At 44.9% G+C, this 24,800-nt stretch overlaps 2 protein-coding genes across 33 annotated transcripts; one reads left to right on the top strand and one right to left on the bottom strand.

The window, feature by feature from the left end:
* Positions 1–606: 606 nt before the first annotated feature.
* Positions 607–2,445, top strand: Cyt-b5-r (Cytochrome b5-related). Its single transcript, XM_017158567.3, has 3 exons — positions 607–1,122; positions 1,409–1,791; positions 1,861–2,445. Exons 1-3 carry the CDS (start codon positions 709–711, stop codon positions 2,372–2,374), a joined length of 1,311 nt encoding a protein of 436 aa, XP_017014056.2. The 5' UTR covers positions 607–708; the 3' UTR covers positions 2,375–2,445.
* Positions 2,446–2,568: 123 nt separating this feature from the next.
* Mhc (myosin heavy chain) lies at positions 2,569–24,564 on the bottom strand. 32 transcript variants are annotated; one of them, XM_017158561.3, is made up of 19 exons: positions 23,280–23,374; positions 22,320–22,623; positions 21,579–21,722; positions 20,336–20,716; positions 20,207–20,270; positions 20,046–20,144; positions 17,902–18,005; positions 16,477–16,884; positions 15,492–15,662; positions 13,931–14,520; positions 12,794–12,911; positions 10,422–10,685; positions 8,808–9,017; positions 7,729–8,615; positions 7,478–7,556; positions 5,574–6,749; positions 4,572–5,477; positions 3,822–3,885; positions 2,569–3,334 (listed from the first exon to the last, which is right to left on the bottom strand). In XM_017158561.3, exons 2-18 carry the CDS (start codon positions 22,521–22,523, stop codon positions 3,841–3,843), a joined length of 5,850 nt encoding a protein of 1,949 aa, XP_017014050.1. In that variant the 5' UTR covers positions 22,524–22,623; positions 23,280–23,374; the 3' UTR covers positions 2,569–3,334; positions 3,822–3,840. The 32 variants fall into 32 exon arrangements, with proteins under 32 accessions (XP_017014050.1, XP_017014049.1, XP_017014048.1 ...); XM_017158560.3 differs by lacking the exons at positions 7,478–7,556; positions 12,794–12,911; positions 17,902–18,005 and adding exons at positions 7,080–7,158; positions 11,399–11,516; positions 19,733–19,836 and having other exon boundaries at positions 23,280–23,370; XM_017158559.3 differs by lacking the exons at positions 7,478–7,556; positions 12,794–12,911; positions 17,902–18,005 and adding exons at positions 7,080–7,158; positions 12,057–12,174; positions 19,733–19,836 and having other exon boundaries at positions 23,280–23,369.
* Between the last annotated feature and the right edge of the window lie 236 nt (positions 24,565–24,800).

The following is a 24,800-nucleotide window of genomic DNA, read 5'->3' as shown; positions in this document are numbered from 1 at the left end:
GTGCACACTTAATTTTAATGTTATTGCTAGTCTAACCTGTGTTGGTTTTAATGGGTTATTGGATTGTATTTTGAGAGCTAAAAAGCGAATGAAAATCGATATAATATCTTATAATAAATCTCATAATAACTTACAAACATTTCATAGAATTATTAAACCTATAAATATACCTGTATTATTCTGATCAAATTATAAAGCATATTTTATGGGATCTTCAAATGAGAAGACTACCCCCAACAATCACCAAAACTGCTAGCTTTCGGCTAGACCCTCGCCAGCCAAGCGAAGCCTCAAATTGCTGCGATAATATAATATAGCACCGCACTGACCTATTGCCGCCGAAGTCTGGTGCTTGGACATACCCTCACTGTGATCTCACCTAATGAAATTCTGATTAGTACAAAATGTTAAAAAATAAAAAAAAAGAATATGAGAATTAGATAGACGTAATAGATTTAGAGGCGGCAGCTGCGGCCCCACGGCGCTCCGCTGATAAGGCAGACGTCTTATCAACATGGAAACGTTTTGTTTGTAAAGTGGAATCGATTTTCGGTTTATATAATCTGGCGAGATTGGCGCTACGCATAAAATCCTCTGGCCAGTGGCGGTGCCATTCAGTTAGTTGCCGGAATCGCAGCGCGCAGGTTCTCGAATCGGTTTGGATTTTTAAGGATTTCCAAAAACAGGCATCAAAAGGACTCGCCCAAAATGGTAATCGAGGAGTGGAAAAAGAGTGGCATTGCCACCAAATTTCCCACCTATCGCAACTCGCCCCTGATCACCACTCACAGCTGGCAGAAGGGCAAGCGGCAGGACGATCGGGCCGAAGGACTCTGGCGCATCTACGATGGCATCTACGACTTCACCGAGTTCATTGACAAGCATCCTGGCGGTCCTTTCTGGATTCGCGAGACCAAGGGCACCGATATAACCGAAGCCTTCGAGGCTCACCATCTTACGACGGCACCCGAGAAGATGATCGCCAAATACAAGGTTCGGGATGCGGCCGAGCCAAGGATCTACACTTTGACACTGGAGGAGGGGGGATTCTACAAGACCCTCAAGGAGCGAGTGCGCGAAAAGCTGAAGACCGTCGACAAGAAGCCAAAAAGAAAGAGTGATGTGAGTGCTAGAACTGACAAAAAAGTTTTTAGGAAATGGGCGTGAATAGTATTTCATATCAATTCTATATTTCTTATCAATTACAAAGTGAGCCCCAAAAAACTTATTACTAATCTTACATTTCACGTGTCGCAGCAGTTTTATAAGTCTCATGACGATAATGGGACAGAATTATCAGTTTTCCTGGGTTTCTTTTTTGTCCAAATTTTGATAATTAAATAATTAATTAGTTATAATAATTTTCTTTAGAAATAAAAATATTACAATATTTTTTTTTTATTTTTAGCTCATTCACCTGGGAGTCCTTGTGTCGCTCTTCCTTTTCGGCATTGCCAGTGCCAAGTACAATAGCCTTTTGGCTCTGATCTTGGCGGGTGTGGCCCTCTGCTGGACGGTGATCGTGTCCCACAACTACTTCCATCGCCGGGACAACTGGCAGATGTACGCCTTCAATCTGGGCCTGATGAACTTCGCCGCCTGGCGTGTGTCCCATGCTCTGTCCCACCACATCTATCCCAATTCCTATTTCGATCTGGAGCTCTCGATGTTCGAGCCGCTGCTCTGCTGGGTGCCCAATCCGCACATCAAGAGCAAGGTGATGCGCTATGTGTCCTGGGTCACGGAACCGGTGGCCTATGCCCTGGCCTTCTTCATACAGATCGGCACACGGTGAGTGATCGTGATCGGGGAGGCGATCGTAAACAAAGATTGTTTGATTGATTGCTATTGATATTTCAGTATTTTCTACTCGCTGCGTCACACGAACATCCTCTACTGGCACGATCTACTGCCGCTGAGCATACCCATTGCTATTTACCTGGGAACCGGAGGATCTGTTGGCGTCTGGACCTGCGTGCGAACGTGGCTCTCGATGACGTCGATCGCTAGTTTTAGCTTCTGTGTGATAGGTCTGAATGCGGCCCATCACGATCCGGAAATCTATCACGAGGGCGATGCGAATCGCGAGGATCGCGACTGGGGCTTGTTCCAGGTGGACACGATCATCGATCGCGGCGATCTCAAGTGGTCACAGTTCCTGGTCCTCACCCACTTTGGCGATCATGTGCTCCACCATCTCTTCCCGACTTTGGACCATGGACTCCTGCCCGCTCTCTATCCGGTTTTATATGAGACTCTTGATGAGTTCAAGGGTCATCTGCGCGAATGCAATCACATTGAGCACATGATCGGCCAGCACAAGCAACTGCTGCGCATCGAGCCCAATCCCAGGGCTCCGGGGGCGGGAAAGTAGAAGCTACTTGGTTTTGGGGTTTAATTAAAAGTAAATAAATATATCCACATAATCTTATTACTTAACATATATGGGCCATGTCTTTTAATTTAATGGAAAATTTAACATTCTTATCAGTTTCTGTGGTGTAGTTCCCCCAGCTTTTGCTGGTGATTAGAAATTCTTAGATATTTCATCAGCGAGAATAAAACACATTTGTTAAATTGATTTACATTTATTTTGTTCCTTTTTTGTATACTTTTCATTTAGTGTAGAGTGATGATCTTATCTCTTTATCATTGCTTGATAGAGTCAAAATTAACATAAACATAAGCGCAGTGCATATAGCTTGTGTCGTCCGTAAGTCTTGTCTGGTCTGTATGACAAAGGTAATTGAGAATACATATAGAGCAAAAAATTCGAACAGCGGGCGACATTTACCGGCGGACACCGCCGCGGGGCCTTCACTTTGAAGGGGCTCTCTCATTTCGCGATCGATCTTTCTCAGGCTGTTCGATTGAGAATCGATTTGGTTCTTTCATAGTTAGTTGGTTGAATGCATTTCGAAAGTTGTATAAAAATATATAAATACAAATACAAATACAGGTCCAGCCAGCAGTGTCCCCGTGGCAAATGTCGCGCTTACACAAAAGCCTGATCCTGTTCACTTATGTATGTATGTATACTAATCGATGCGGTGATCGATCGTTGTTATTTGGTTTCATTTTTTGCCTAAGTGCATTTGGCGTTGGTGTTGGTGGTTTGCCTCCCGTCGTTTTCGATATATATTTTGTTATAGTTTTATTATTTTGTTTTTAAATTAAGAAATTAAATTAAAATCATAAACATAATCATTATGAAATATCATTTAAAATAAATTAAAAAATGAAATGGCATTTAGAATTCGTTTTCAGGAGCAAGGTCGAATCTTGGTGGGAAGGCCAATCCGTCGAATTGTGGCCTAACGGACGTCGCACGGGGCTGTAGAATAGAGAGATAAATAAAATTATATAAGGATTAGCTTCAGAAGAATTACGATATTCAAACATGCCGGGGAATGGGACGAGTCGCCCAGTTGGATCGACTGCACTGGGATAGAACGATAACGAGAAGGCCCAGCACTCTCTACGCACGTTTCGTAGTGCCAGCGAGTGCAGGGGTGAACTATAACGGTAACCAGGTACGAAGTGAGCTAACGTAGATGCTCTTCGAGAGAGAGTATGTCTTGCTGGGGAGTCGAGTGTCGGATGAGAGAGGAGCGAGAGCGCTTGACGAGTACGACAGCGAGACGACAAAACGTAACGAATGAGTTGGAGTTTGAGCAACGACAACGAACGAGTGAGCGAGACAACGAGATGAGCTGCGGTTGACTGACTGGCTGACTGACTGTGTGGGTGTGAGGGAGTGGGTGGGAAGAGTTCCGACACAACAAGAACGGGTCAAGACGTGCACGAACACGTCCACTTACAAATGTTTCAGAAAAGTTTCTACTGCTCCAGCAGCGCGCTCTTGCGGCCCTTTGACGCTGTCGGCTGCAGTACACATGTACAAATACAGTTTATAATAATATAGTGGAAGAATAGTATTGATTTTTTTTTTTGTAAATGGTTGTAGAGAAAGCAATTCGATTGATTTAGCCTGATGCTGCTGTTGGTTGCTTGCTTGTTTACTTGTAATTTTTTTTTTTGCTTTTCGTTTGGTTTTCTGTCAAAATGAACGCATTCTTGGTTGGTATTCGATGAATTGATCCATTGATTTCGGATTTGGGTGGCTTCTAATTTTTACATTTTTTTTCTGCTAGCGAATGTCGTATGATGCAACTATATTATTGTTATTAGTATTTATTTTATAATAATTCTTATAAGCTATAATTCTCTTTGCATGGTTTTTGTTCTCTCATTATCGTAAATGAACCATAATTGGATCGCTATATAGATTGTTTTTCACTTGGTGGTGCTGCCTCAGATTTAGATCTGTTTTCGTGAGAAGAAGCAGAGAGCATACGCGCGCAATATGAAAGGGAAGAATATACGGATTATTCAAAAACTGATCTGAAGAGAACGTAGTGATTGCGGCAAAATGGAGGCTCAGTTGGTGTTCGATTGAGAGAAATTCAAATGATATATTTTCTTTTTTCTCTGAGAGGAGGATGGTAGGGTCTCATAAGGTCTAGAGAGGTAGGGTGTGATGATGATGGGATGCTCTAATCAAAACTTACCGCTGGGCTGGCACCACGACCGACAGAACCGGCACGTCCCTTGGCGCGGAATTTGCTGATGGCCTGCTCAGCCAGATCGGCACGCTCCTCGGCCTCCTCCAGCTCCTGCTGAGCCTTGCGGAATTTGGCCAAGTTGAGGGCGGCGATTTCCTCGGCCTCCTCGATCTGCCTCTTGTATGTCTTGATCTTCTGTTGCAGCTTGTCGACCAGATCCTGCATGCGCTCGTGGTTCTTGCGGTCCTCCTCGGACTGGAAGCTCAGCTCCTTGACGCGACGCTCGGACTTGCGCAGGTTCTTCTGGGCATCGGCGTGCCTCCTCTGCTCACCGTCCAGCTCGTTCTCGAGCTCGCGGACGCGCTGCTCGAGCTTCTGGATGGCCTTCTTGCCACCCTTGAGGGCGTTGGCCTCGGCCTCGTCGAGACGGACCTGCAGCTCCTTGATCTGCTGCTCGAGGGCCTTCCTCAATTTCTCCTGGGTCTGGGCATGATCCTGCTCGGCGCGGAGCTCATCGGCCAAACGGGCGGCATCGACCATGGCCTTCTTGGCCTTCTCCTCGGAGTTCTTGGCCTCGTTCAGGAGTTCGTCCAAGTCGGAGTGCAGGGTCTGCAGCTCGGACTCCAGCTTCCTCTTGGCAGCGGAGATGGAGGCGTTCTGGGCGGACACCTCGTTCAGCTGCTCGTGGGCATCGGCCAGCTCCTGCTCGGCCTGGCGACGGCCGCGATCGGCCTGCTCCAGCAGAGTGCGAGACTCCTCCAGTTCGTTCTGGAGGGCGTTGGCACGACGCTCGGAGATGCCCAGCTGTTCGCGGGCATCGTCGCGGGCGCGCTGCTCCTCCTCGAGGGCAGTCTGGATGTCCTTCAGCTGCTGCTGGTAACGCTTGATGTTCTTCTGGGCCTCGGCGTTAGCCTAAAAAAACAAGAAAATAGTTAAAAACAATTAAATAAAAAAAAAAAATAAAAAAAAAAATAAAAAAATATGAGGTACTATCGCATTCAAACCCACCTTGTTGGCGTGATCCAGAGCAATCTCAAGCTCGTTGATGTCAGCCTCCAGCTTCTTCTTCATGCGCAGGGCCTCAGCCTTGCCCTTGGCCTCGGCTTCGAGGGAAGCCTGCATGGAGTCGAGGGCGCGCTGGTGGTTCTTGCGGGTGTTCTCGAACTCCTCCTCCTTCTCCTGGATGCGGCGATCGATCTCCTGGCGGACCTGGGACAGCTCCAGCTGGGCGCGCAGCACCTTGTTCTCCTCCTGCTCGAGAGCAGCCTCAGCCTCCTCGAGGGCGGCCTGGAGCTCGTCCTTCTCGGCCTCGAGGCGCTTGCGTGCCTTCTCGATCTCATGGATGTTGCGGCCACCCTCACCGATCTGGTCGAGCAGATCCTTGACCTCATCGGCCAGGTTCTTGTTCTCACGACGCACAGCCTCCAGCTGCTCCTGGCCCTCCTCGTAGGCGCCCTTAAGACGGAACAGCTCGGTGGAGTAGTTGCGGCACTCCTTCTGGGAGGCATCCAGCTCGGCGGCCAGATCGTCGACCTTGAGCTTCCACTCGCCGATGATCTTGTCGAAGGCCTTCTGCTTCTTCTCGGCAGCATTGGCAATGGCGTTGGCACGGTCGACCTCCAGCTGCAGATCCTCCACTTCGGTGGACAGGCGCTGCTTGGTCTTCTCCAGGCCGATGCACTTCTGGTTGAGGGACTCGATGGTCTCCTCAGCCTCGGCCAAACGGGCCTGCAGCTTCCTCTTGGCCTCCTCCAGCTCCTCGGAGCGGGCGACGCCATCGGACTCGTACTTGCTACGCCAGACCTGGGCCTCAGCGTTGGCCTTGCTCAGCTGGCGCTGCAGATCGGCCTTGCCCTCGGCCTCCTCCTCAACCTGCTCGCGCAGATTGTCCAGGTCGTGCTCCAGGTTGCGGAACTTGCCCAAAAGGGTGGCACGCTCGCGCGACTCCTCGTCGGCCAGACGCTTGGTATCCTCCAACTGGGTGGTCAGGGAGATCTTGATCTTGGACAGCTGGGACACCTGGGACTCGGCCTCCTCCAGCTGGCGGAGCAGGTCGGAGTTCTCGATGGACAGCTTCTTCTTGCTGGCATCGAAGTCGTTCAGAGTCCTGTTGGTCTCATCCAGTTTCGACTGCACCTCGTTGAGGGTGTGCTGCAGCTGCTTGGCGATCTTCTCCTGGGCAGCCTGTATTTTTGGATTTAGATTTGCATTAGTTTCGGATTGATTTGGGGTTATTTCTCCATCGGAGGTTTGTGAGTGTGGTGGCATTTTGGTCGTGTCAAGTGCTGTACAAGGCATTGGGGAGTTAGTAGATCAAGCTTGGAGATTACTCAAGTGGGTGGGTCGTTTTAGTTTTTACATATTTTCTTTGGGATTTTTCGGTGTGGTTGCATTGCAACTACGTTGATACTATACACAGATGTAGAGACGTGGCAAAACTAGAAATTTCAGCATTTTAATTTACAGCATCGCGTTGAGAGCATTTAACGCATAGTAAAGATCAAGTTTCAATACCTTCTCGTTGGTAATGTGGTCGACACCGGCGCGCAGATCGTTCAACTGGCCGTAGTACTCGTTCTTCTCCTTCTCAGCCCTGGTTTAGACAGATAGATAGAGACACAGAGAGGTTCGTATTGCACGGGTTAGTTTATGTTTTGTGGGGGATAGACAGAGACAGAGGCAGAAACATAGGCGAGAAGCGAGAGCGACTTGCTATCCTTGCGTTGAACCTTTTTTTTCGAGAAACCCTTCATTTCGATTAGACAGAGAGTTTTGGGTAACACACAGACGTAGTTTAATACGTAGTTGTGTGTTTGCTTTATTTGGTTGGAACATGCGTGTTCAGTGTAATTCTGTATATGTGTGGATCGCTCGGCGTCCCTGCTCGGGCGCCACTTGTCGCGACATATTACCTTATCGCGACCCAGCTGATCGCAGGCGGTACGAGTCTGATTCAGCTCGTTGTGGCAAGTCTGGCGATCGTGCTCGGCCCTGGATTAGCGCAAAAGTGGGTAAGAGAAAAGAGAGCAAATTTCTATTAGCTGCGTGGGTTCGATAACCAAGTCTAAATAACTCCTGGTTTCTTCATCTTCTCTCTGTCGCGATAGCGTTGGCGCACCTGAAAAAGCTAGCTAGATGTCTAGTAATTGCAAACGGTACTTACTTAGCCTTCAGCTTGTTGAGCTGGTCAACCTGCTCGGCCATCTCGGCGACGGCATCGTTGTGCTTCTTGCGCAGGTTAGCCAGGGTGGACTCGTGCTGGATGTTGGCCTCCTCAAGATCGCGACGCAGCTTGCTCAGCTCAGCCTCGCGCTTCTTGTTGAGCTCGATCTGGGCAGAGGTGGCACCGCCAGCCTCCTCCAGACGCTCGCCCAATTCCTCGAGCTCGCGGGCCAGATCGGCGCGCTGCTTCTCAGCCTTGGCGCGGGCCTGGCGCTCAGCCTCGACCTCCTCCTCGAGCTCCTCGATGCGGGCCTGCAGCTCCTTGATCTGGCGCTGGTGCTTCAGCACAACGACCTGCTCGTCCTCGAGCTTGGCGGTGATGGAGGACAGCTCCTTGTCCTTGCGCTGGATGGTCTGCTCGAGCTCCTTCTTGTTGCGCTCCAGATCGGCAACGGCCTCCTGGGTCAGCTTGAGGTCACCCTCAACCTTGCGCTTGGACTTCTCAACATCGCCGCGCACCTTCTTCTCGCGCTCCAGCGAATCCTCCAGCTCATCGAGGGTCTGCTCGAGCTTGGCCTTAACCTTGTTCAAGTGGTTGATCTTGTCCTCGGCGGCCTGCAGCTCCTCACCGGTCTTCTGGTTGGTCTCGCCCTGCATCTTCTTCTCCTTGTTCAGCTTGTTGATGAGCTCATCCTGGTGGGCGATCTCGTCGTTCAAGTTGCGGATCTGGTGATCCTTGGTGGCCTTGTCCTGCTCGGCCTTCTGGACGTTCAGTTCCAGATCCTCGATGTCCTTCTTCAGGCCAGAGATCTCCTGGTCGGCCTTCTTCTTCTGCTGGAACAGCTGGTTGCGGGCATCCTCCTCCTGAGTCAGGCGCTCTTGGATATCCTATTTGATTGGAATTTTGGGTAATGGGTAAGTAGCTGATTGGTCACTCCTAAATTTAGCCCAAAAAGCGCAAATGGCCAGAAATAGCCGAGAGCAAGTTTCATGCTCGATTGCCTCCGATCAATTTCGTTGCCTTTTCCGCTTTCGTGGCACCACATCGCATAAGTGGGTGTATTAATGGGCTATACTTACGCGCAGCTGGTTCTCGAGGTCGTTCTTCTGGGCGGTCAACTTGGCGTTGCGCTCCTGGTAGTCCTGCAGGGCACCCTTCTCGCCGGACAGCGAGTCGAGCAGAGCGGTCTTCTCGGCCAACAGCTTGGCGTTGAGGGCCTCCAGCTCCTTGCGCACCTTCACTTCAGCGGCATGCAGTTCCTCAGCCTTCTTGGCCTTCTCCTCCAGACGCTGCAAGTCATTAGAGGCATTCGATGGGTTAGTAAAGGAGCTGATTTCCTCAGCTGCTGGCTGGGCTTTTGGTGCTGGTTCAACAGGGGCTGATTCGGGCTGAGGAGCAGCCTCTGGCGGAGCATCCGCTGCTGCTGGTGGAGCAGCCTCAGCTGGAGCTGCTTCCTCAGCGGCACTGGGTGTGGTTGATTCGGTGGATTTCTTCGTTTTCTTGGCTTTCTTCTCATCGGCCATGTTGCTAAATCACTTTCGCTAACTCTTAAGCCTCCTTCTAAAGGGTCTAATAACTTTTATTAACTCCTATTAACCCCCTTTTAATTCGTTGAGCTATGGTGATCTTATGATCTTGTGCTCAGTTCGATTGGTTCTTCGTTGGGGGTTCGATTTTTGTGTGTGGTACCTGTTACCGCGACGGCGACTGGTCAAATACAACTGGAATGGCTGCTGCAAATGCACTGGGCCACTTTGGCTATAAAATTAGCCAAAACGCCCCGATGCGAGCAGAACTGAGCAGAGCAGAGCAGAGCAGCGATATATGGCAGCTGCTGCCATGCCACTTGGCATGTGTGTAATCGCCTTGGTTAGGAGGTAGCCATCATAATTCACAAATTGCTGCCATTGCTATATGGTATGGGGCTATACTGCTCTGGTATGGGGCCTATCAAGTCGCACTTGTGCGGCGGTACCAGCAGGTGTACCATCTTAAGTGCTTATATATAGATTCCCCTGTATACACATCGCATTGTGCGTATTGGTTGTATACATGTTAAATTACTCATCGGGGATCGGAACTTTACGTGGGCATCTTGGGGCATTTTTTATTATTTAATTAGCAAGCTAATTGGCAAACTAATTGTGGCTCTTAAACAAAAAATCCCCAGCTATGTGGCAGGGCCAAGAATAGAACAAGTCATAATTTTTGCAAACTATATGTAAGAATGTGAGAGGTGAAGAGCCGTTGGATTCCAGCGAAAACAGAGGCCACATTTGGCCTGATCGAAAGTGCGAGGAGATTATGACAGCATCTATTTTTGGCTGCCCCCGGCGATTGGAATCAGATCGTATCGATACGTTCGAACAGCTGCCAGTGGGTGGGTGGCTCTCAAGTTGTTCGAATAAAATAGTTGGGTATGCAGATGATGCAGGTATTAAGATGTGTGCTTAATTAAGCGCAGGAATTTCGCATCGCAACAATGTTTATGACCATTGATTAAAATAGGATTGAGTTGGCTGTGCAGCTGCCTCAGCTCATCCAATTACCCCAGACAATGACTAAGGGAATAGACACCCCAGGGCTACCTCAGATGATTGTCACCAGCAACTGGTCCTGTCCAAGTTCACCATCGTCGAACCAAAACCAAAAGTCCGCCACAGTCTCCATCTTTCTATCTTCTCTATACTCACGGCAATCTCATCCTCGATACGGCTGACGTTGAGGAGGGGCTTGACCTTCTGCCACAGTTTGTACCAGGGCCAGGTACGGAGCTGCAGGTACTTGCGCAGGTTGCGCTGGACAACCTTGAGGGCGACGCGCTGCTCCTGGAGCTTCTTGAAGCCCTTGCGGGACAGGTAACCACGAGCCCAGGCCTGCATCCAGGACATGATCTTGCCCAGACGCTCATCACGGAACTCCTCCATCTGACCCAGGACACCGGCGCGGAAGAACACCTGTTTTTTGTTGAGGGTTGGAAGTGGGTTTGGGGTGGTTTGGGTGGGAAAGAGAGAATATAGGTTAGATTTCTGTTGGTGCCATCTCCTAAAGAATGCGTGCACTAAGCGGAACCAACACTGTTCTGGGAGCTTCTGGGGGAAACTCATTCAGACGGTATAGGTTCATTCTTTTTCTTTTTTTGCTTTGCTTAAGCGCTTCTTCAAAAACACTTTTGGACAGGTTGAACTGGGATAGATAGAGGATGGATGGTACAAACGAAAACACAGAAAGGTACATCAAATCACAGGTCAAGAACAATAACATGTATAGTTTTAGTAAAGGGATGCAAATGGGGTTAAAGTGCAGGCAGATGATAACACTAAGATGAGACTAAGATAGGGAAGATAAACCCTCCAGATCAAACGATCCCTAACCCAATAGTTGACAAGAGCTGTGTACTAGCAGCTGCAAAGGTTGTTACGATTGGTTTAGGAAAAGCAGTTCCAGAAAATATATCTTCGGAAGTGTGCAGAAGATGTTGTGTAAAAAAGAGGCGTGTGAGGTCTTGATAATATCCACGGACTGGCAAAAACCCTCAATCAAAACGAGACAACTTAATAAGTTCTCCAGTTTTTGAATGAAGTTAGGCAGTCGGAAACATTGTCCAGATTCAAGCAGAAGAAGTGCAGATGATTTAGTTTTGTGAATAGATATATTGTCGGTCATATACCTTTGTGTTACCCAAACGGTACTGATCTTCGGGCAAATCGATAAACTTAATGATTATTTCAGTGGCCTTTTTGTCTTTCTCAACGCCCTGCAATTGCTTGGGGCACATGATCTTGTAGCTGTATGGGGGTTTTGTAGTTTGAAGGTATTGTATTAATTTGTTTCAAACGGTTCGGTTAGTATAAGATTGCATACGTACTAACTAAATTTGTATTGGTTTTTGGTGGGGGTTAGGTTAATTAACTACTGACTAGGGAGTAGTACGGTTACGTCTAGGTACGTTACTACTAATACGGAGTGTGTACACCAATTAAGGGGATTTTGGGTGGGTGGGATTATGTTTGCCTTTTTGTAAAGGTTTTGGTTTCGGGGCTTGGATTTTGGATAATGTATGTAGGTATGTCCTTCTAATCACAGGCCAACTTAAAGAGATATAGAGATAGAGAAAAAGGACATGCGAACAGAGTGTTCCCGGTTCGAGACTCTAAGCTTTTTGCTTAGTTTGCATCTCGACAAGGTCCGACTCCATGTGTGTTTTCTGTTTTCTTGGTGCAAAGTGTAAATATGAGTCTGGACATCAGTTTCGGAGCCATAGACAAAAGGAGTTTTTGAAGTATTTCGGAGTGTGCAATCAAGAATAAGTGATTGGTTGTGCGTGCCTTTGTGTTACCCAAACGGTACTGATCATCGTTCAGTTCGGTGGACTCGATCAGAATTTTCGTGCATTTCTTGGGACAGTCGAGGCCCTTAATGCCCTTGGGGTTCAGGATTTGGTAGCTATATGTTTACATATATATGATGATAATCAACATTAAATGATACTACAGTATTTCAAGTATCTAATTATGGTTTAGTATCTCTAGCTTAAGGTCTAGTGTCAGTTACAGTTGATCTTAACTCTTAACGATAAACTCTTCAAAAAGGAACTTCTACGAAAATACTTTCGAACCCATGCTTGGGATTTTTACGAGTGTTCGGTGTTCGTGTCTACATGTGTGTGTGTGTGTGTGCATGTTGGAGTGGGATTTCACATCATATCATTTCCGGGAATAAGGAAAGAAGTGCTGAATTTGAACTGAGCGCCCTTAGTAGGGTTATGTTGCTGTTTACCTAAAGGGCGCCTGAAATCTTTCGGATTCTGTATTGTAATCTGTATTTTGTATTTCTTTGTGGATGCTTTTGGGCTCGTATTGCCTCTGACTGGCATTTGGGATACGAGTGAAGTTCAATTGTTTGGTTTTGAGACAAGTTGATTGGATTCGAATACGAGCTGTGTGGTATTCGTCGAGTGTGAAAGGGATATATTTCAAAAACTACTAGTTGAGGGGTGGAGCAGAAAGAAAGAAATAAGTTCAAAATGCATGAAACTTCTAAACGGATCGGAACGCTTAAATGCCTTGGTGTGTCCAATGCGGTACATATCGGGATCCAATGAGGTGGATTCCAAAATGAGGGATCCACACTTTTTGGGATCATCGACGCCAACAATGCCAGCTGGGTTCAGGATTTGATAGCTGCAATATGGAAATATTTATACCATCGTACCCACTCGGTACAGTTGTGACTTGCCAACATAGTTTTTCTTTTTTTCAAGTGTGTAAGTTGTGTAAAGTATCGTGTTTGGTAGCTCTCTCGTTGAGGGTTTCTCGAGCACCGTTTCGAATATTATTGACTACATAAAAATACTGAATACTGTTGAGCCATCCACTCATAAGTGTTTGCTTTTACACAATTTTGAAGTTGTTTTGCCAGATTAAGCTTAGGTAAATCAAGATCTTTTCATGCCTTGGTGTGACCCAGACGGTAAAGGTCCTCGTTCAGCTCGGTGGACTCGATCAGAACCTTGGAGGCTTTCTTGGGACAATCGAGGTCCTTAATGCCACGGGGGTTCAGGATCTGGTACCTGTCGGGATGTAGAGTTCGTTTTCGTTTTTGATTTTGATTCCATACTCAGAACAAATCGTGATACACACAGTGAGACTTAAGACGGAGATACACCTAACACAGCACTGGAACTGGAATTGATTTCTGATACATTCTGGTACATATGGTACATGGTACATATATGGTACATACAACGAGGTTCAACAATTGGGGATTCGATTGAAAGATACACTAGTCATACAATTGGAGTAAGGAAATTCGCTAGCATACGAAAGGTGGATTTGGATTTAAAAAGTAAAACTCTTATGCGTGCGTGCCTTGGTGTGACCAATGCGGTACATATCGGGATCCAGTCCGACGGCTTCCAAGCACTTTCCGGCAGCATTCTTGGCCACCTTTTCGGCCGCCATGATGGCAGGTGCCAGAATCATGTAACTATAGTTGAGTATTACAATTGACAAGTTAATAATCGATCGATAAGTAATGGCTTACTCCTAGTAACTAGTGCTAGTCAACTGGTGTATGTGCAAGATACCAAAAGTGCTGGACTTGAACTGAACTCGTTTCTAAGTCTATGTGCTAGTGTATTAACTAAGTTTAAAGTTTAAAGTTTAGAGACCTAAGTCACCCCGCAACCCCGCATACTTACCGCATCTTGAAGTCGGGGTACACCATCCTGTTGGGGAAGCCCTTACGGCAAATACGGATACCTTCAAGCACACCGTTACAGGTCAGCTGGTGCATGACCAAGTGGGCATCAACCACACCAGGCTGCTTCATCTCGTTGGGAATGATGCAACGGACGAAGTGAGGCTGGGTCGAACGCAGGGTGGTCATCAAGCTGTTCAACTGCTCCTTGTAGGCCGACGAGACGGTAGCGAAGCCACCGCCCTTCTTGCCACGACCTCCCTTGGCCTGCTCACCGCCACCCGACTGGCCGGCGTGATCGGCGAAGATCTCGATCAGCAGCTTGTTCTGCGACTTCTTGAACTGGTCGACAACGGTGTCGTTCAGGGGATCCTTGTTCTTCTCCAACCAACCGGTGATGTTGTACGACACACAACCGGCATAATGGCCAATGGCGAAGTGGGCAGCCTGCTGGCCGGGCTTTGGAGGCTTGGGCTTCTGGAATGGAGCCGACTTGCCCAAATGGGTGTTGGTCAGCTTCTCCGAGAAGGTCTGATCGGTGGCCTTGGGGAACATAGACTCTTCCTCCAGGATGGACAAGATACCCATGGGCTAGAGATCGAGATAAATTCGTGTCATTAGTCTTTTGTCGTCGATTACGAGGGGCTTCTGAAATTTTTGTTCTAGTAAAAGCACGCAATTAAACTAAGGTAGTTCGTAATACTTATAAGCGGCATAACGCTCGACTAATACGACTTACAGAACACATTAGTACATAGAACTTACCCCTTACTTTTTTAGTGGTGAGTCGTAAAGTTGCAAATGCATTAACTGTTGGTGCTTGTTTAGCTTTAGGCGATCTTACAACTAAGTTAATGGAAATTAATATCGATTAGATTGCATTACTGATTAGATCATTCTTCGGGGTGCACTTTAATCGCAATTGTGTATTATGGTTTAATGGTCAGCTTGGGCTATCTGCTCTGGATAGATAGTTATGGCCGTGTCTGTACCTTTTCGATCAGATCAATACACAATTGCAGATCCATGCCGAAATCAATGAAGGTCCATTCGATGCCCTCGCGTTGGTATTCTTCTTGTTCCAAAACGAACATGTGATGATTGAAGAATTGTTGCAGTTTTTCGTTAGTGAAATTGATGCACAATTGTTCGAAACCGTTGTACTAAATTGTGGAACGGAACAATATGTAACGTAATAATAAAGCGGTGTTAATTTGGATGTTGTTTTCAATGTTCGATTTTCGTTGGGTTAGTTACTTTCTGTTTTTCCCTCGAACTCTTTCTGGGGGTTCTGCATTCTGTATAGAAATGACAAGGATGTGGGTGGGTGCTTATAACATATATGGAGCTAGAAAACGCTTATGGGCGCACTTCTCCGCATGACTGAAATAATAAATATATATATATAGAGGCGGAGCCTTTCTGGGATCATCAGTTCTAGATGATTTGCCATTGAGGGTGCCAAAAACTTTATAGCTAAACTTATTCATATGTATGAAGATAGTAGAACGAGCGAGAGCGAATAATTTTTGGCTTGGAGGGTTGGTTGCGAGGAGACGAACCTTTTCAATCAGATCGATACAGGCCAACAAGTCCATACCGAAATCGATGAAGGCCCAGTCAATGCCTTCCCTCTTGTATTCTTCTTGCTCCAAAACGAACATGTGATGGTTGAAGAATTGTTGCAACTTCTCGTTGGTGAAGTTAATACACAGTTGCTCGAAACCGTTGTACTAGATATCATATTTTGGGGGAAATGGCGTGGATTGATGGGATGAGTACATATATTCAACATATAAAAAACCAGTGCTAGGATGGGGCCATGCCGACAAGATTCCCTCACATTCAGAACACTCATTTTACAATTTACTGTTTACCTGAGTTCACTCTGGCGGAAACCCATCCGCAGATTCAAGATTCATATCTAAAATATCGATTGAAAGTGCTATAACATGACATAACAAACAGGAAATACTTGGGTGCGTTTCTCAAGAACACACAAAATAAAGTACACACGAAAAGAGATAAACATGGATTGATTTGAATCTAATAAGCACCTTTTCAATCAGATCGATACAGGCCAGCAAGTCCATACCGAAATCGATAAAGTCCCAGTTAATACCCTCCTTCTTGTACTCCTCTTGCTCCATGACGAACATGATATGGTTAAAGAACTGCTGCAGTTTCTCATTGGTGAAGTTAATACACAATTGCTCGAAGCCGTTGTACTACATTGGAGTTATTCAAGAATATTTACACGATAAAATGGGGTTCATATAAGGTAACTACGGATAGTGCTACAGTGTAACTTTGTGTGGTTTAAGTGCGAAGACAGGTTGCACCTATGTAGTTCCCCCGAGTGGTTCTGAGTCCCTAGCTAAACTGTTAAAAGACGTGTTAGCAGGTCAGCTGGGGATGATTCTACCTCAATCATCAAGTTGATTTGGGCTAGGTCATCACCAGCTACGGCCGACTAAGATCCCACAAGGCGATCAGCAATGAGAGATTCATAGTCATGCCAAGTCCCCCGATCCGTCCGATACTCACGTCGAAGATCTCAAAACCAGCAATATCCAGTACACCAATGAAGTGCTGACGCTTCTGCTGGGTATCCAGAGTCTCGTTACACTTCTTCACCAGCCACTTGAACAGACGATCGAACACACCCTTGCAGAGGGCACCGATCGAGTTGGTGACCTGCTGGACGTTACGGCCCTGGGTGACGAACTCGTTGCCGACCTTGATGCGGGGCTTCAGCAAGTTCTTGTACAGCTCGGCGGTATCGCAACCGAACAGCTTCGACACACGGCCACCCTCCTCCTCGCCGTCCTGCTCAGCCTGCTCCTCGCGACCACGTTGCTTGAACTTCATGCCACCCATGTGCATGACAGCGGCGGTGATCCTGTACACATCCTCCTTCTCCTGCTTGGTGAAGCCCAAGATGTCGAAGGCTTGCTGTGGGTCGAAAGGTTTTGGTTGGGGGAAAGGAAAGAAAAGTGGTACTTTAGTATGGGATTTTCCTTTTTTTCTTTCGGTTAATTGGCTTTAATTGGCGTTACTTTTTTGGGTTTGTTTTTGAGCATTTTTTCTGTGGTTGAGTGTAGCTTACTTCTAGTAAATCATGCACAACATGCTTAAACGGTCTCACTACAAGTTACCAAAAGTTTTTTCGAGCAGCATTATGGTTAGTAGTCCTACGGAGGTTTTTCTCTATAGCTAGGTTTACCAGGGCGGTGGCTTAAGTATTCCGGAATCATTGGGAAACGCGTGATTTGCCGGGTTGCTTAAACACTAACAAGACAAGTAGGAATTTTCTTTCGGAAAAACAATGTTTTTTAGGTTTATGAGGTTTACGTGCTTCATTTTTAACCGGTTCGGTAAAGACGGCTCTCGGGTCAGTCTGTGGCCGTAATACACAAAAGTTATCATAGACATAAAGGATTCAAATTGAATTTGTACATAATGTCCTTGCCAGGTACAAATCAGGGAATATTCACACACACTTTGTTGAATCTATAACTATGAATTTCTTATGGATAACATGATGCATTTTCATTCCAATCGTTCTCGTCGGGGCATTCGTATTAGGTACAGGTACAGATAAAGAAAGTGACAGAGCATCGGCTTAGAGACCGATACCTAGGATGCTTTTTTCGGGCAGGGGTTGCGACATTCGCCATTCCATCATTCTTACTCTCTATAAGGTCCGTTTTCTGAACCGAAACTTGGGTAACAATTTAGAAAAAAAACAGAAAGATTGGATAATCACAAAACACACAAAATATATCTGTTCGGGTTTGGTGTGGTTGGTATAGCTCATCGGTTCGGGGGTTCCCAGTCGTTCAGACATTACCGATATCGGATGCATAAATTTGCGGAAAGTGTCTATATGTCTGCGTGTGTGTGTGTGTGCGTGTGGGTGAGGTGTAAAGGTTTTCTTGTGTGCGAGTGTTTGGTTTGGCGACCACTTACATCTGCAAGCTGGAACTCCTCACCGTCATCCATGTTGGGTACAGTTACTTTACCCTGGGATACGTTATAGTAGTCGTAAATGTTATCGGAGAGGAAGCACATGTCTACATACACATAGTCGGAAAAGAGGTTTTTCTATGGTTTAGCAAGAAGAACAGAACTTATGCTCTAAGCCTAGGGTATCACATATGTAATGCATATGTGCTTTATGCTTTTTGGTGTGTGCGTGTTTTTGGTTTTGGAGTGTCTGTGTGTCTTTGATTTGGTCATTATCCTTGTGCATTCTTTCCCAGCCAGGAGCAGGCTTTCATCTCTCAATGGCCTTCGAATACCAACCCGGTGTCAAGTGAGAAATCGGAAATAAATCAACTGTATAAATTCGGTGTAAGGTCAACAGAGATCATCATTCCTGCTCCCAGCTGAGGGATTTGGTGGCTTTTGTGTATGGTACAAGCGGAATTTTTTTGGATTGTGGTACAAGACTACGTGGGATAGTAAAAAGAATACGGAGAAAGAGATAGAGAGCGCAGTAACTCAAGATAATTCCGGAATAACATTTGAAAGTTAACCATATGTACACAGATATCATAGCCGTCACTACATAGAGCGAAAGATCGATAAGATCGTGCTCGGTTCATTGTCAAACATCATCAGTGGTGTTTATAAAGTTTATAAAGAGAGAAAAAAAAGTAATACGTAACACTGATAGAGAAGATATCTTTTTACAAAAGTTCCGAGTTGGAGTTGGGTTTGGTTGGGAAACACTGGACCTGCACCACAACTTACGTCAGTTAACTCAAATTCTTCCCCATCGTTGACACCGGGTATCCGCGTTTTGCCCTGGCAAATGCCAGGATAATCGCCAATATGCTGGCCCAGAAATACCATCTCTAATTAACGCGAACAAAGAGACTCGATGATATAGCATTTAACGCAGAAGTAAACGGATGTGTGTTGTTGTGTGAGGTTAAGGTCCTACACCCTGCCTACCTACTAAAATATTCTGTTTAAGTTGATTAGGTTTTAAGTTAGCTTTAGAGTTATATTAGGCTTGGGCAGCTTGGTAGGCATTATGAATTTTGAATAAGATCAGGACATGGAGAAACGTACATATATATGTACAGACTGGACAACATTGAGGGCACAACACAAAAGGAAGTTAGGAGTTATGAGTGGTTGGGGGGTTATGTTTTCGAGGGTAGTACGGTAGTGCAGACAAGTAACCATGTTCTGTATGGCCTTACATCCACGGCGACCCATTCCTCGCCATCGTTAACGCTTGGTATGGTGGTTTTGCCTTGCGAGACAATGCGATAGTCGTATATGTTGTTCGAGAGCAGGCAGTATTCTTTATAGATATATATACGATATATATGCGAACAACATTGTACGACAGTTATGAAAGATGTGGTTGTGTGGAAGGTATGTGGAAGAGGTAGAAACAAAAATATTTTCAATAATGATATTATTGAAGAATTTCGAGGGTTTAGTTGGATATGAAATGTGTTAGGACCTTTTGTGGGTGTGGGTAGGGTGGGGCAGGGTATCTAAGTGAAAGCCTTCTACTATGGACTCCAATTTTCCGATCCTCGGGATGTTTCTTGGCATAGTATTCGGGGCTACAGCTAAGCGGATAAGGGGTGGTCTAATCCATTTACGATACGATAGCGGTACGCAATAAAATAGTTAACCAACTAGCTAAAGTGTTGCTCTAAAATAGATTACGATATTTCGATAGTAGTAGTTTAGCCAAATAAGTAATAAGTATCTAAGTGTCAATCAACAATATAAAAACGAAATTTAGATAATCATATAAGGAGGGGGCAATTACATCGGTGAGGGAGAACTCCTCAGCATCATCGATACTGGCTACAGTGACCTTGCCCTGGGAGACAATGTGGTAATCGTAGATGTTATCGGTCAACAGACAAGTGTCTAGACAGATAGTGTGTATATAGAAAGTACATTGATTAATCTATGGTATCAATTTCGTATTGGTATGTGTGTGGGTGTGTGTTGTGTTTAGTGTTCGTGTGTGTGTGTTGAACCTAAGCAACAACTAGAAGAGATTTAAGAAGAACTGAAAAGTTCGATGATTCTCCGGATGAGGGATGTCTGAATGAGTGAGTGGGGCGATTGTATACCTTTAACACCGGCAACGGAGCCAGACATGATCTGGTAGAAGATGTGGTAGGAACGCTCCAGGGACTGCTGGGAGATGACACGGGCCTTCTCCAGCAGATCTGTAAGGATAAGAGTATAGAGTTAGAATTCCATAGTGATAGGGCTCCAAGTGAAAACTTACAGGTCTCAATATCAGCACCAGCCAGTTTACCAGTGGGGCCGAAGTGGATACGGATGAATTTACCCTGTTTTAGAGGAAAACGTATTTTATTCATCTGTTCAAAATTCTTCATCTATCCAAAGTACTTACGAAACGAGAAGAGTTATCGTTACGCACGGTCTTGGCGTTACCGAAAGCTTCAAGCACAGGGTTAGTCTGCACAACCTGATCTTCCAGGGAGCCCTTGGACTTGGCGGACTCCTCGGTCTTCTTGGAGGCACCAACGGTGGCGAAGTACGCAATGACCTTCTTGGTGTTCTCAGTCTTTCCGGCACCAGACTCACCGGTGATCAACATAGATTGATTCACGTGGTTGGTCAACATGTCGACGTAGGCACCGTCAGAGATGGCGAAAATATGGGGTGGCACCTCATTACGGCGCTTGCCACGGTACATCTTAGCGCAACGGTTGGTATACACGGGGTAGCGCTTGTAAGGATTGATGGCAACGCAGAAAAGACCGGAGTAGGTCTGTTTTTCGCCAGGGAAGATTGGAAAGAATTTTGCTGGTTAATACGGTGAAGATTTCTTCGTTCATTCATCTTTGTTAGCTTGTTTTTTTGGAAAGTTATTTGTTTGGAATAGTTGGATTCGGAGCGTCTCCATAAGTCTTTTGTTGTTAAACTTTCATGGTTTTTTTTTCGGAGAGCTCGTCATCCCTCCATAGACAGAGGAAGTGTTAGGAATAGGTTTTTCTTAAACATACAACTTTTAGTAACAGTTTCGGTTGTCTTTTGGTCTACCAGTTTTTTGGTGTTCGGTTTTTGTTATAAGTAAAAAAAACTAACTACGATGTTTTGCAGGATACTTGTTTAAAGTATTTTTCTGTTTGGATTGGGGTAATGTGATTGATTGATGATCTGTTTTTGGGGGGCTTTCAGCTCGGCTTTCTTTGTGTGTTGATAACCAATTCTTGTGGCTTTGATTGTGTAGTGTGTGTGGTGCTGTGTATAGAACCGTTTATTTTCCAGTTGTACGGTTCATCCGACTGGACGGCCAAGATTCGATTTTAATAGAAGCTTGATTAGTGCATACGTCACAGGAGATGAGGATTTAGCTGGGGTTAGGATTTTTGTAGGGCTTTTTTGAGTGATTCTCATGAGTCTGGTAATTTCGAAAAGGGAGCAAATGATAAGGTTAGCAGTCTACTCGAATGCATTAGATATTTTGAGGCTTTGATTAGAGACTAGTTGCAGTAGAGCTCTAATTAAATTTTGAATAATTTGGAGATGTTTCTGGTTTTGTTCTTTTCCAAGTGTGAGTGTGGGTAAGCGGCTGGGTAAAAACATAGAACGCATATTTGTGTGCCACCCTTGCTTTGGCAATTACTTACGTAGATCAGCTTGTTGTAGTATCTCTGTCTCAAGTTATGGAGCACAGAGGCATCGTTAAGGTATGTCAAGTTGGACATATCCTCGGCTTTTTCGTATTTCGGAGGGTTCACTTGCTGGAGCAGATCTTTCTTTAAGTCTCGTGTCTGTGTTCATTTTCGTTTGTCGTTCGATTCGTTCGATTCGTCGGATTCAGTTCGAATTGTTATGTTTAGTTTTTGTACAATTTTTGTTGGTTAGACGTTTGGGTTAGCAGTTCGGTTTTTTGAGGTTGAGAGAGAGAAGAAGAGATACCCATATATTAGTGAGTTTCTGGCAGTACAACACTTACGTAGATGAGCTTAGCATAGTAACGCTGACGCAGATTGTGCAACACACAAGGGGTATTAAGCACGGTCATGTCGGCCATATCTTCGATTTTTTCGAATTTTGGTGGATTCACTTTTTCCACCTTCTCGGATTTTAAATCTCGTACCTAATCGTATATGTGGGTGAAATCTATAGTTTCTTTTCGTTTTTTTTTGCTACATAAAAGGTTATTGAAGTTTTGCGGGCGGTTTCCAAATCCCCGCTCCTTGTTAGCCATTGAAAAACCCTTTTTTTAGTACCAAAAAGAATTTAACACGGGATAACAAGATACGGCCTTTTTAGAAACACCCTTAAGAAAGTTACTCCAATAGCCGATTTTTCAAGTTTTGATGAATTGCTCTTTGAAGATAACTGCTCGTAGACGATGTTATTACCTCTCCACCCTGCAGACCGACGGAGACGATATCGCCCTTGGTGGCCTTGATCTCACCAAGGAGATAACCCTCCTTCTCGTCGGGAATCCAGCACGACTTCTTGGAGTCATAGGGTTTCGATTGATCGATACGCCTCTGCTCCAAAGACACGAACAAGTAGGGGGTGGGATCCTCATCCTCCTGATTTGGGATTGGCTTCGGCATCTTGATTAAATTTCGTTTAGAAACTTAAAAACTCGTGAAATAATATTATTGGGACTTTTCAAAATTTCTTAGTTAATCGCGTCGTGAGCCCAAAACTTCCCTGTAAAGATACACAAAACAAAATTAGAATTATTATATGGTTCGAATTATTTTTGAAGTTTGGATTCTTTTTTCGAAGTCTGATATTTTGGTTTTTATGCTTTTGACCTATTTTGACAGCAGCAGCAATAGCAGACACAATAACCGTTGTACGTGTGTGTGTGTGCTTGAGATTTCGAAATTTTATTTCGATTTCCAAATATGAGCATTTTTCCCGTTTCGCGTTTTCGAAATTCCCGTTAGCGTAACCGGATATTTATGTATGTGTGGCTATTCAAATGCTTCGATTCAATCTCACACCTCAAAGTTAATTAGGCCTTGTCGGTGCTTGTGTTGTTGTTTTTGTTATAAACAGACAACAAGTGAATTGTGTGGGTTGTCGCCTAAATATAGATCACGGATCGGATACGGATTCGTACATATATATCACGTATATATGTGGGCAGTTTGCTACATATATGCACGAATTTTCTGGGCGTTGATATTTGTTACGTAACGTTGATTTTCAATAAAATTATTGGGGTATTTGCGTTTACTTTTTTCGTGGAAATAATTGAACCGGGTGTTGAACCGGGTATTGAACCGTTTTATGTGTTTTCTACTAAATATGTATATTTTTTTTTTTTCTTTAGGGTAAAATTGTCACCAAAAACTCACTCACTCTACCCAGAAAAGTTCTTTCACCGTTCCAGATTTCGGAACGTGAATTCGGATTAATTAAACTGCTATCTCGATAAGGTAGCGTGTTCTAATACGACCGATTTACGAGATCGCAATGATTCCTTTCAGTTTACCTCGGAAGCACTACGATTTTCGACAATCCACACGAAATCGACTATCGACAATCTGATTCGATTCGACGCGAACTTTCAACGAATGCGTTATTTTTAAAATTCTCGAAATTATTTCGAAACTAAACACACATACATATTCTTGTCCAATATATGTATTTGGTTGATTCGAGAGCTTTTCGTCTCATGCTACCGCATGGCAAACATACATATACATAACGTATATGTATTGGCGATCTCTTTCTAATGTCTTTGGTTATTTTTAAAACATATTCGAAATATTTTTGCCCATGTATATGAGTCGACTACGAATTCGAACATTCTAATTCTATTTTCTATTTAATAGCATGCCACGCATATGTCTCAGCCACACAGGTATTTGTGTATGAAATCATTTGGCCAGTAATTCGAAATTGCTATTACAGCATTTCGAAAACACAAGGAAAAACAAATTTTCACTTTTGATGAAGTAACAGCTGGCTGTCTCTTTCTGACATTTGACTAATCTATATGTTTCGAAATTTTTAAGTAACCGACATATGATATGATGAAGGACATTTTTTAATCATTATAAGATAATCTTTGACCAAATACTAGTTAGTTTTTTAGAAGGATTCATATTCATTATCCAAAGTTAATTAAATTGAATAATTCAGTTGTTACTTCACTTTCAGAACTTTTCGTGTGGTATTTCTCTGGGATCTGTTACACAAGAAGCTGATGACAGAGTTGCATGCTCCTCACGAAACTATCTTCTGATCGGCAATTTGCACCTATAGGTTAGATTAAGTAACTGAAGTAGTTCCTAAGGTAAGATCGGTAATTGTAATCCATTTCGATTCGATAATCCGAGGTAAGTAATCCGGGTCACTGTTCTCATTGTCACATAGTTTTCATAGATCCTTTTGCCAGGATCACGATTATCGCACACACACATACACTTTTCTTGCATTTCTCGATATATCTCGTTGTATAGATATATATATTTAGTAATAATTATTTTAGGTTTATGCTTTTTTTGACAAAAAGGTCAAAATTGTTGCTGATGCCGCCGCTGCTGCTGCTGCTACTGCTACTGCTGGGTGGTAATATCCAAAAATCAGAGATCGCACATCAAAGGTGTTGCACTTACGCGCTCGAAAGCCGTTCTGAACCGTGCAACCGGTAAACTTGCCTTTTATACGGGGCAACTTGATACCCATGGATCCCGTAAGACCCCGAAAGCTTTTCGATTCGACGATCGGTGTGCGTGGCGCTGTTTCTGTTTCGGTTTTTCTTGCTCCCTTTTTCGGTCTAGCACTTGGCTGCTCTGGTTCCTCTTCTCTAGCAAGTGGGCATTTCTTTGGGGGACGGGGATGGTATGGGGGGCATATGTGTGAGCATATGA

The sequence above is a fragment of the Drosophila takahashii genome, chromosome 2L (assembly GCF_030179915.1).
Source record: "Drosophila takahashii strain IR98-3 E-12201 chromosome 2L, DtakHiC1v2, whole genome shotgun sequence".
Lineage (NCBI taxonomy): Eukaryota > Metazoa > Arthropoda > Insecta > Diptera > Drosophilidae > Drosophila > Drosophila takahashii.
This window is presented reverse-complemented; position numbering and strand designations above follow the sequence as displayed.